Consider the following 12,500-nt stretch of genomic DNA (forward strand, 5'->3'; position numbering starts at 1 on the left):
GCTCATACGTCGTCCCGGTAACCGGGATCCTGTTGCGACCCTCGTACAGCGTGACACTGAGCTGCGGGTCAGACACCACGCAGGGGATGGTATCTTCCTCCGACTCCTTCATCACTACACCTGGACCGAGCGGGACGAACCATTCCTCAGGACCTGGGGGGGTCGGGGGTCGGGGGTCAGGGGTCGGGGATTAATTTCATGTTTATTGTTTTTAATTTTTAAGTTAGTTTTAAGCGGTGGAGAGAACAGATCGATACATGATAAACATCACGCTCACCTTGTCCAGGTATGAATATGTCGACCTCTCGGCTCTCGTCAGGGAACTCCTCTTCACACGTGTATCTCCCAGAATTCCTCCAGGTGGCGTTCAGGAGCTGCAGGACGCTGCTGGAGCCCTGTGTCTCCACAGTAACCCCGCCCACCTGAATGTCCTGAGGTAACCGCCAGGTCACCTGACTCCACCCCGAACACACCTGGAGAGACAGACAGGTACCTGAACACACCTGCAGAGACAGACAGGTACATGAACACACCTGCAGAGACAGACAGGTACCTGAACACACCTGGAGAGACAGACAGGTACCTGAACACACCTGCAGAGACAGACAGGTACCTGAACACACCTGGAGAGACAGACAGGTACCTGAACACACCTGCAGAGACAGACAGGTACCTGAACACACCTGCAGAGACAGACAGGTACCTGAACACACCTGTACAGACAGACAGGTACCTGAACACACCTGGAGAGACAGACAGGTACCTGCACACACCTGCAGAGACAGACAGGTACCTGCACACACCTGTACAGACAGACAGGTACCTGAACACACCTGGAGAGACAGACAGGTAGAGACATAGACAGGTAGAGAGACAGACAGGTAGAGAGACAGACAGGTAGACCTCCTAATTGCATCGGACAAAGGATTTGTCTCTATACTTGTCCTGTTAGATCTTAGTGCTGCATTCGACACCATTGACCATCAAATCCTTTTGCAGAGACTGAAACATTTAATTGGCATTAAAGGAACTGCATTAATCTGGTTTAAGTCCTATTTATCAGACCGATTTCAGTTTGTACATGTTAATGATGAATCCTCCATGAAGGCAAAAGTTAGACACGGAGTTCCACAAGGTTCTGTACTTGGACCAATTCTATTCACCTTATATATGTTTCCTTTAGGTAATATTATTAGGAAACACTCCATAAATTTTCATTGTTACGCAGACGATACCCAATTATATTTATCAATGATGCCAGATGAAACCAATCAGTTAAACAAACTCCAAACATGCCTTAACGACATAAAGACCTGGATGACCTGCAATTTTCTGCCACTAAACTCAGATAAAACTGAAGTTATTGTGTTTGGCCCTAAACACCTTAGAAACACATTATCTAATGATAAAGCTACTCTGGATGGCATTACCCTGGCCTCCAGCACCACCGTAAGGAATCTGGGAGTTATCTTTGATCAGGATATGTCCTTTAACTCCCACATAAATCAAATCTCAAGGACTGCCTTTTTTCACTTACGTAATATCACAAAAATCACATCCTGTCCCTAAAAGATGCAGAAAAACTAGTTCATGCATTTGTTACTTCTAGGCTGGATTATTGCAATTCCTTATTATCAGGCTGCTCTAACAAGTCTCTAAAGACTCTCCAGCTGGTCCAGAATGCAGCTGCACGTGTTCTAACTAAAACTAGAAAAAGAGACCACATTTCTCCCATTTTAGCTTCACTACATTGGCTTCCTGTAAAATCTAGAATAGAATTTAAAATCCTTCTCCTAACTTACAAAGCCCTTAATGGTCAGACACCATCATATCTTGAAGAGCTCATAATACCGTATTACCCCACTAGAACACTGCGCTCCCAGTATGCAGCTTACTGGTGGTTCCTACAGTCTTTAAAAGTAGAATGGGAGGCAGAGCCTTCAGCTATCAGGCTCCTCTTCTATGGAACCATCTACCGGATTCAGTCCGGGGTGCAGACACCCTCTCTATGTTTAAGAGTAGGCTTAAAACTTTCCTTTTTGATAAAGCTTATAGTTAGGGCCGACCAGGCTCGCCTTGGATCAGCCCTTAGTTATGCTGCTATAGGCCTAGACTGCTGGGGGACTTCCCATGATGCACTGAGCTCCTCTCTCCTCCTCCTCCTCTCCATCTGTATGGATTCATGTAACATCAATGCATGTCACTAACTTTGCTTCTTCCCCGGAGTTTTTTGTGCTTTCTCATCTCACAGAAAAACCCGAGTCCCGGGCCGAGCCTTCGCGGTCCTGATGGCATCCTTCCCTGGCTGTTGCTGCTTGTGCTTGTTGTTGTTGTTGTTGTTGTGATTGTTTTTCTTCTGTCCCCCCTCCCCCTTCCCCTCTCTCTTTCTCTCTCTCAACCCAACCGGTCAAAGCAGATGGCCGCCCACCAAGAGCCGGAGTCTGCTTGAGGTTTCTACCCGTTAAAGGGGAGTTTTTCCTTACCGCTGTCGCCAAGTGCTGCTCATGGGGGAATTGTTGGGTCTCTGTAAATTAAAGAGTTCAGTCTTGACCTGCTCTATGTGAAAAGTGCCTTGAGATGACTTCTGTTGTGATATGGCGCTATATAAATAAAGATTGATTGATTGATTGATTGATAGAGAGATAGACAGGTAGAGAGACAGACAGGTAGAGAGACAGACAGGTAGAGAGACAGACAGGTAGAGAGACAGACAGGTACTGACCACAGTGTAGTTGGAGTTTGAGTTCAGGAGAACTTTAGACGCTGAAGGAAGAAGCTCCAGACAGACACCTGCTTCAACCAGGAACACACCTGAGAGACAGACAGGTAGAGAGACAGACAGGTAATTATTCAGCTGATTTAACTCCACCTGTAAACTCTCACTGATGCTTTTGTTTTGTAACTCACCTAACAGGAAGTGCAGCAGGTTCAGACTTCCTGTCCGTCCTCTGATCGGCGCCATCATGGCGGCTGATCCTGACCAATCAGAGCGACACAGAGAGACTTCAGATGAATCAAACATGACGACGTGAACAGAGGAAAGTTTCTCTGAGCTCACCTGAAATGTCAATTTAACACCTGGCTGGACAAACCTGCATGACATCATAACCAGTCTGGAGCCAATCACAGTCCAGTATGTGATATTCACAGATCCACCATGTTTCTGGGTTTATTATGAGGTCATAGAACATTTTATGTCTTAAAACATCTGTAAGAGATCTTTAACCAGCTGTTAGAGAAGATCAAACAGGTTCTTTACTGGGAACCGGAGGTGAGGCTCTGGCTGGTAACTGGGAACCAGTGATGAGACTCTGGCTGGTAACTGGGAACCAGTGATGAGGCTCTGGCTGGTAACTGGGGGGCGAGGGGAGTTTGGGTCAGAGCGAACAGATGTACCAGCGGTAAGAAAAACATCTTTTATTGTTATCAGACATTGTTGTTGTTTATCATCAGTCATTGTTGTTGTTTATCATCAGTCGTTGTTGTTTATTATCAGTCGTTGTTGTTTATCATCAGTCGTTGTTGTTTATTATCAGTCGTTGTTGTTGTTTATTATCAGTCGTTGTTGTTGTTTATTATCAGTCATTGTTGTTGTTTATTATCAGTCATTGTTGTTGTTTATCATCAGTCGTTGTTGTTGTTTATCATCAGTCGTTGTTGTTTATTATCAGTCGTTGTTGTTTATCATCAGTCGTTGTTGTTGTTTATTATCAGTCGTTGTTGTTGTTTATTATCAGTCATTGTTGTTGTTTATTATCAGTCGTTGTTGTTTATCATCAGTCATTGTTGTTGTTTATCATCAGTCGTTGTTGTTTATTATCAGTCGTTGTTGTTTATCATCAGTCGTTGTTGTTGTTTATTATCAGTCGTTGTTGTTGTTTATTATCAGTCATTGTTGTTGTTTATTATCAGTCATTGTTGTTTATCATCAGTCGTTGTTGTTTATTATCAGTCGTTGTTGTTGTTTATTATCAGTCGTTGTTGTTGTTTATTATCAGTCATTGTTGTTGTTTATTATCAGTCGTTGTTGTTTATTATCAGTCATTGTTGTTTATTATCAGTCGTTGTTGTTGTTTATTATCAGTCATTGTTGTTGTTTATTATCAGTCGTTGTTGTTTATTATCAGTCGTTGTTGTTTATCATCAGTCGATGTTGTTTATCATCAGTCGATGTTGTTTATCATCAGTCATTGTTGTTGTTTATCATCAGTCGTTGTTGTTTATTATCAGTCGTTGTTGTTTATCATCAGTCGTTGTTGTTTATCATCAGTCGATGTTGTTTATCATCAGTCATTGTTGTTGTTTATCATCAGTCGTTGTTGTTTATCATCAGTCATTGTTGTTGTTTATCATCAGTCGTTGTTGTTTATTATCAGTCGTTGTTGTTGTTTATTATCAGTCATTGTTGTTGTTTATCATCAGTCGTTGTTGTTTATCATCAGTCATTGTTGTTGTTTATCATCAGTCGTTGTTGTTTATTATCAGTCGTTGTTGTTGTTTATTATCAGTCATTGTTGTTGTTTATCATCAGTCGATGTTGTTTATCATCAGTCGATGTTGTTTATTATCAGTCATTGTTGTTGTTTATCATCAGTCGTTGTTGTTTATCATCAGTCGATGTTGTTTATTATCAGTCATTGTTGTTGTTTATTATCAGTCGTTGTTGTTGTTTATTATCAGTCATTGTTGTTGTTTATTATCAGTCATTGTTGTTTATCATCAGTCGTTGTTGTTTATCATCAGTCGTTGTTGTTTATCATCAGTCGTTGTTGTTTATCATCAGTCGTTTGGGTTCATGCGTAGTTGTTTTCTTAATACATTTCACTCTTATCTCTTTAGATGTAACTTTAGATAAACAGGATTGTCGTGTTTTTGTTGTTTGATGTTTATTCTTATATGTCTGTGATGTCATAGACGTCATAAACAGGAAGTGTATTTGTGTTTCCTGTCACTGTTACAGAGTTAGATGTTCAGCAGCTGCTGTCAGTCTGTGAGATTCACCGCCGTCTTCACCGTGACCTCCAGACTTCTGCTCGACCCAGTGGTACCAGTTTGGAACCAGTACAGTTAGAATTTCCATAATAAACTGAATGAAGACGTTTTTCTTACCAGCTTCTCTGAAAGATGAAGTTTCTTCAGATTCACCTCAGAAAAACTCTGAAATACGTTTTTGCTGCTGCTGTCTGTTGTTTTTAAACTCTGATGATTCAAACAGACCTGAACACACATTCCTCTGTGTGTGTGTGTGTGTGTGTGTGTGTGTGTGTGTGTGTGTGTGTGTGTGTGTGTGTGTTCTCATCCAATGAAAAAGGGGAATTTGGTTCCAGTCATCCAATCAGAATGTGTCTGTGGGAAAGTCTGCCAGTCAGAGGCCTCCTTGGCAGAGTGTGAGGGAGGAATGTGAGTCGACCACCGAAGAAGAAAAACTAACAGAAAGTATTTCCTGTCGGGCAGCGAGGAGCCTGAATCTGTGATACGTTTACTGACATCACAGGACGGTGGGACATCTCATGTTCCGTCATCCACACGCAGCTCAAACTTTAACTGATTTAAAGTCAAATGTCCTGAATGTTTGTTTCCTTCTTCTGCTGCCGTGTGAATATCAGCAGATAAACAGCAGGTGGCGCTAATTCTCCGGTCGGTGCCATTAAACCGTCGCAGAAGAAGAGACACAACGAACACACCGCAGCTCAAACAGATTTCCACTTGATATGACGAACTGAATATAAGCTTCACACAGACTTTACATGACAGCACATCTGAAGGATGTTTTACTCTCCAGGATGAACAGGAGGAACGATCACCTGACGAGTCTTAAAACGTTTCTGATTTATTTCAACAACCACAGAGTTCAAATAACTCAGCAGCCAATCAGAGCTCAGCAAACAGAAACATGGAAATCACAGTTCAGATGCTGTTTCCTGTTTCAGCATAAAGACACAGTGTCCTGTGTGTGTGTGTTTATATATGTGTGTGTGTGTGTGTGTGTGTGTGTGTGTGTGTTTATATATGTGTGTGTGTGTGTGTGTGTCTGTGTTTATATATGTGTGTGTGTGTGTGTGTGTGTGTGTGTGTGTGTCTGTGTTTATATGTGTGTGTGTGTGTGTGTGTGTGTGTGTTTATATACGTGTGTGTGTGTGTGTCTGTGTTTATATATGTGTGTGTGTGAGTGTGTGTGTGTGTTCAAACTGGTAGTTATATAGACTGGTTTTGTACTGGTAGTTATATAGACTAGGTTTGTACTGGTAGTTATATAGACTGGTTTTGGACTGGTAGTTGTATAGACCGGTTTTGTACTGGTAGTTATATAGACTGGTTTTGTACTGGTATTTGTATAGACTGGTTTTGGACTGGTAGTTGTATAGACTGGTTTTGTACTGGTAGTTGTATAGACTGGTTTTGTACTGGTAGTTGTATAGGCTGGTTTTGTACTGGTAGTTATATAGGCTGGTTTTGTAGTGGTAGTTATATAGACTGGTTTTGTACTGGTAGTTATATAGGCTGGTTTTGTAGTGGTAGTTATATAGACTGGTTTTGTACTGGTATTTGTATAGACTGGTTTTGGACTGGTAGTTGTATAGACTGGTTTTGTAGTGGTAGTTATATAGACTGGTTTTGGACTGGTAGTTGTATAGACCGGTTTTGTAGTGGTAGTTGTATAGACTGGTTTTGTACTGGTAGTTGTATAGACTGGTTTTGTACTGGTAGTTGTATAGGCTGGTTTTGTACTGGTAGTTGTATAGACTGGTTTTGTACTGGTAGTTGTATAGGCTGGTTTTGTAGTGGTAGTTGTATAGACTGGTTTTGTACTGGTAGTTGTATAGACTGGTTTTGTACTGGTAGTTGTATAGGCTGGTTTTGTACTGGTAGTTATATAGACTGGTTTTGTAGTGGTAGTTATATAGACTGGTTTTGTACTGGTAGTTGTATAGGCTGGTTTTGCATTGGTAGTTGTATAGACTGGTTTTGTAGTGGTAGTTGTATAGACTGGTTTTGGACTGGTAGTTATATAGGCTGGTTTTGTATTGGTAGTTATATAGACTGGTTTTGTACTGGTAGTTATATAGACTGGTTTTGGACTGGTAGTTATATAGACTGGTTTTGTAGTGGTAGTTATATAGGCTGGTTTTGTATTGGTAGTTATATAGACTGGTTTTGTAGTGGTAGTTATATAGACTGGTTTTGGACTGGTAGTTATATAGACTGGTTTTGTACTGGTAGTTATATAGACTGGTTTTGTACTGGTAGTTATATAGGCTGGTTTTGTAGTGGTAGTTATATAGACTGGTTTTGTACTGGTAGTTGTATAGGCTGGTTTTGTATTGGTAGTTGTATAGACTGGTTTTGTAGTGGTAGTTGTATAGACTGGTTTTGGACTGGTAGTTATATAGGCTGGTTTTGTATTGGTAGTTATATAGACTGGTTTTGTAGTGGTAGTTATATAGACTGGTTTTGGACTGGTAGTTATATAGACTGGTTTTGTAGTGGTAGTTATATAGGCTGGTTTTGTATTGGTAGTTATATAGACTGGTTTTGTAGTGGTAGTTATATAGACTGGTTTTGGACTGGTAGTTATATAGACTGGTTTTGTACTGGTAGTTATATAGGCTGGTTTTGTACTGGTAGTTGTATAGACTGGTTTTGTAGTGGTAGTTATATAGGCTGGTTTTGTACTGGTAGTTGTATAGACTGGTTTTGTAGTGGTAGTTATATAGGCTGGTTTTGGACTGGTAGTTATATAGACTGGTTTTGTAGTGGTAGTTATATAGACTGGTTTTGTACTGGTAGTTGTATAGGCTGGTTTTGTACTGGTAGTTATATAGACTGGTTTTGTAGTGGTAGTTGTATAGACTAGTTTTGTAGTGGTAGTTGTATAGACTGGTTTTGGACTGGTAGTTGTATAGGCTGGTTTTGGACTGGTAGTTATATAGACTGGTTTTGTAGTGGTAGTTATATAGACTGGTTTTGTACTGGTAGTTGTATAGGCTGGTTTTGGACTGGTAGTTATATAGACTGGTTTTGTAGTGGTAGTTGTATAGACTAGTTTTGTAGTGGTAGTTGTATAGACTGGTTTTGGACTGGTAGTTATATAGGCTGGTTTTGTATTGGTAGTTATATAGACTGGTTTTGGACTGGTAGTTGTATAGGCTGGTTTTGTATTGGTAGTTATATAGACTGGTTTTGTAGTGGTAGTTATATAGACTGGTTTTGGACTGATAGTTATATAGGCTGGTTTTGTACTGGTAGTTGTATAGGCTGGTTTTGTACTGGTAGTTATATAGACTGGTTTTGTAGTGGTAGTTATGTAGACTGGTTTTGTACTGGTAGTTGTATAGACTGGTTTTGTACTGGTAGTTGTATAGACTGGTTTTATACTGGTAGTTAAATAAACTTGTTGTTACTGATCTCACCTGTCTCACCTGTCTCACACGTCTAACTCGTCTCACCCGTCTAACTCGTCTCACCCGTCTAACCCGTCTCACCTGTCTAACCCGTCTCACCTGTCTAACCCGTCTCACCTGGCGCACCTGCCCGTCACTCCTCCATCTTCCAGTTGCGTCGTGTTGTGCAGATCAGATGATGGTGACCTTTGACCTTCAGAGAGACAGATGTTGACAGATATCAGATACAAACATCAGCAGTTTTATGTTTTTTGTTTTGTTTTTTCGTCTGTGAGAAGCTACGAGCAGCAGCTCCTGGTTACCAGTAAGTCACTGGGACTGTTATTTTATGACCTCGTCAATGCTACGTGAGCGAGGCCGACCAGCAGCCTGTACTGCAGTGACTGGAAACACGGTCCGTAGCTAAAGCTAAAGCTAAAGCTAACTAGCAGCAAGACGCTTCCCTTCTCCACAGACTATGAACTATGTGGGAACGACGTAACTTCACCAGGGACTCAACACGGTGGACAAGCGCATGCTAACACACGGCTAACTAGCACCAAGAAACAGGAGGGCTGTGAACCGGATGATTCAGAGTTTATAATCAATCACATAAACCAATCAAATGTTTTGTTGTTATGAACATTTTATTATTATTCTAATTATTAATAACATTATTCTTTCACTTATCGATGATCCAGAGCTGCTGTCACACACAAACGTTCTCTTCTGGACAAGTGAATGAATTATGTTTACGGTCACATGATGTTTTAGTGTCACATGAACCCTTTCAGTATTAGAAACCTCCGACTATACCAGCAGTACGCGCTGATTTGGCCAAGTTGTAGCATGTACGTAATATTCAGCAGGACGCCGGAAACAGTCGGACGTTGTAGTGATTCAGAGGAAACCTGCGGTCCGATCAGACAGACTTGTTTTCAATGACAGCGACGCCGCGGATGAATTGAGAGGCGGGTCTTCTGTGCAGATAACAGTCACGGAGCTGTGTGATGTTACCGACCGTCGTTTCCATGACGTAAACAGGAAACAGCAGCCTGGTCGGAGGTCAGCTGATTCGGTGGTTGCCCAGCGTGGCCCAATCAGATGCGCTCTGCCCGCCTCGCCTTCAATGTCCCACAATGCAAAGCGCTGATAGCTCACAACAACCGGTCATAAGATGGAGATTTAGAGCCAGGCTGACGGCTGTTGTAGATTCCAACATGTGGCCAGTTTATCCCAGTAACTCCAGTCTGTAAACCTGCTGGGATGTTATCAGAGCTGCTGCTGTTTGCGGTGTTACACCGTGTCAGATTGTGCGACCTGCCCTGACATTCATACCCGACCATCTCACTCGTCATGTGTGAATCTAGAGCAGCTTCCTTCCTGCTACACACACTCATCTTTGTTGTGTTTTCTCTCTGAAGATACTTCAGGAAGTTAAAACATTTGCCACTTAAACTATTAGAAGAAGAAGAAGACCAGCCTACATGTGTGTCAGCTGTGTGTGATCCATGTTGCCTCTTAACATTAACAAGCTGCAAAATACAAAACACTTTACAGATGTTGTTTTCACTGGACAGTTTAAGAGAAGGAAGGACGATCAGCTTCAGTTGGTTCTGCAGGTTTTATTAACTGGTACTGGTTTTATTAACTGGTACTGGTTTTAACTACAGGATGATGGGCACACGTTGATCTGATTGATTTATTTTAATGTGCAAAGGTTGCACTGCTGCGTCACATGACCTCTGCTGCTGCAGCGAGGTATTTCTCTGAATCATTTTTAAACACATTGTGTGTAGTTTTGAGCTGTTGGAGGGCAGCGTAGTCGTGTGTAGACGTTGTGTTTGTGTGTTTGTGTGTAACGTGAACAGCTGTGTGCAGCTGTGTGCAGCTGTGTGCTGGTAAACTTCAACATGTGGACTCAGTGTTGAACCAATCAGAAACTTCAGTAAAGTAAATCCAGACTCTGCAGAGTTGTTGTTCAGTTTGAGGTCATGACATCTGATCAATCAGCTGATCGATCATTGATCTGTCTGCAGTCTGAGCAGCTCTGAGATCAGATTTCCAACATGGCTGCTGTTATAGACTGTAGTGATCTTTGAATCTGATTGGAGGATATCTGACATGTTGTGGTTTCACTGATCTGAGGCTCCATGTTTTTATCTTCTTGTTCTTCTGTTTAGACTAAAGCTGCCTTTGAATAAACTTTATTGGAACTGTCTCTGGACAGACAGACGGAGGACTCAGTGTGAGAATATCAGTCGGTATGTGAACACATTAGTGATCTGTTATTCTGGCTTTTAATATGTTTTTATAAATATTGAGTCTATTTTAAACATATCTGTGACATTTTATTCACCAAAGCTGAACCCTGACGGCTCGTTCTCCAGCCTGCATGTACCTGTATACACTGCATATACTGCATATACTGCATATACTGCATATACTGCATATACTGCATATACTGCATATACTGCATATACTGTATATACTGCATATACTGCATATACTGCATATACTGCATATACAGTATATACTGTATATACTGCATATACTGCATATACAGTATATACTGCATATACTGCATCTACCTGTATACACTGCATATACTGCATATACTGCATATACTGTATATACTGCATATACTGTATATACTGTATATACTGCATATACAGTATATACTGCATATACTGCATATACTGTATATACTGCATATACTGCATATACTGTATATACTGCATATACTGCATATACAGTATATACTGCATATACTGCATATACTGTATATACTGCATATACTGCATATACTGTATATACTGCATATACTGCATATACTGCATATACAGTATATACTGCATATACTGCATATACTGCATATACTGCATCTACCTGTATATACTGCATATACTGTATATACTGTATATACTGCATATACTGTATATACTGCATATACTGCATATACTGCATCTACCTGTATATACTGCTTATACTGTATATACTGCATATACTGTATATACTGTATATACTGCATATACTGCATCTACCTGTATATACTGCATATACTGTATATACTGTATATACTGCATATACTGCATCTACCTGTATATACTGCATATACTGTATATACTGCATATACTGTATATACTGTATATACTGCATATACTGCATCTACCTGTATATACTGCATATACTGTATATACTGTATATACTGCATATACTGCAAATACAGTATATACTGTATATACTGCAAATACTGCATATACTGCATATACTGCATATACTGCTTATACTGTATATACTGCAAATACTGTATATACTGTATATACTGCATATACTGTATATACTGTATATACTGCATATACTGCAAATACAGTATATACTGTATATACTGCAAATACTGCATATACTGCATATACTGCATCTACCTGTATATACTGCATATACTGCATATACTGTATATACTGCATATACTGCATATACTGCTTATACTGTATATACTGCATATACTGCAAATACAGTATATACTGTATATACTGCAAATACTGCATATACTGCATCTACCTGTATATACTGCATCTACCTGTATATACTGCATCTACCTGTATATACTGCATCTACCTGTATATACTGCATGTACCTGTATATACTGCATCTACCTGTATATACTGCAAATACTGCACATACTGCATCTACCTGTATATACTGCATATACTGTATATACTGCATGTACCTGTATATACTGCATCTACCTGTATATACTGCATATACTGTATATACTGCATCTACCTGTATATACTGCATCTACCTGTATATACTGCATGTACCTGTATATACTGCATCTACCTGTATATACTGCATGTACCTGTATATACTGCATCTACCTGTATATACTGCATGTACCTGTATATACTGTATATACTGCATATACCTGTATATATTGCATATACTGTATATACTGCATATACTGTATATACTGCATATACTGTATATACTGTATATACTGCATATACTGCATCTACCTGTATATACTGCATCTACCTGTATATACTGTATGTACCTGTATATACTGCATATACTGTATATACTGTATATACTGTATATACTGTATGTACCTGTATA

The 12,500-nt window shown here is 40.1% G+C and overlaps 1 protein-coding gene across 3 annotated transcripts in view; it reads right to left on the bottom strand.

Annotated features, from left to right (window-relative positions):
- LOC122995831 (platelet-derived growth factor receptor beta-like) overlaps nucleotides 1-12,500 on the bottom strand; it is a 35,390-nt gene that overhangs the window by 22,423 nt on the left and 467 nt on the right. For all 3 annotated transcript variants that reach the window (XM_044371209.1, XM_044371208.1, XM_044371206.1), the window contains exons 2-6: nucleotides 8,520-8,595; nucleotides 2,908-2,976; nucleotides 2,723-2,811; nucleotides 278-473; nucleotides 1-153 (exon numbers count right to left, since the gene is read on the bottom strand). The exon at nucleotides 1-153 is cut by the window's left edge and continues 108 nt beyond it. In XM_044371209.1, coding sequence (XP_044227144.1) covers nucleotides 1-153; nucleotides 278-473; nucleotides 2,723-2,811; nucleotides 2,908-2,965 — 496 coding nt within the window. In that variant the 5' untranslated portion in view covers nucleotides 2,966-2,976; nucleotides 8,520-8,595. The remainder of the gene's footprint in view (nucleotides 154-277; nucleotides 474-2,722; nucleotides 2,812-2,907; nucleotides 2,977-8,519; nucleotides 8,596-12,500) is intronic.

Source organism: Thunnus albacares, chromosome 13, assembly GCF_914725855.1.
Source record: "Thunnus albacares chromosome 13, fThuAlb1.1, whole genome shotgun sequence".
In the NCBI taxonomy this organism is placed as follows: Eukaryota; Metazoa; Chordata; class Actinopteri; order Scombriformes; family Scombridae; genus Thunnus; species Thunnus albacares.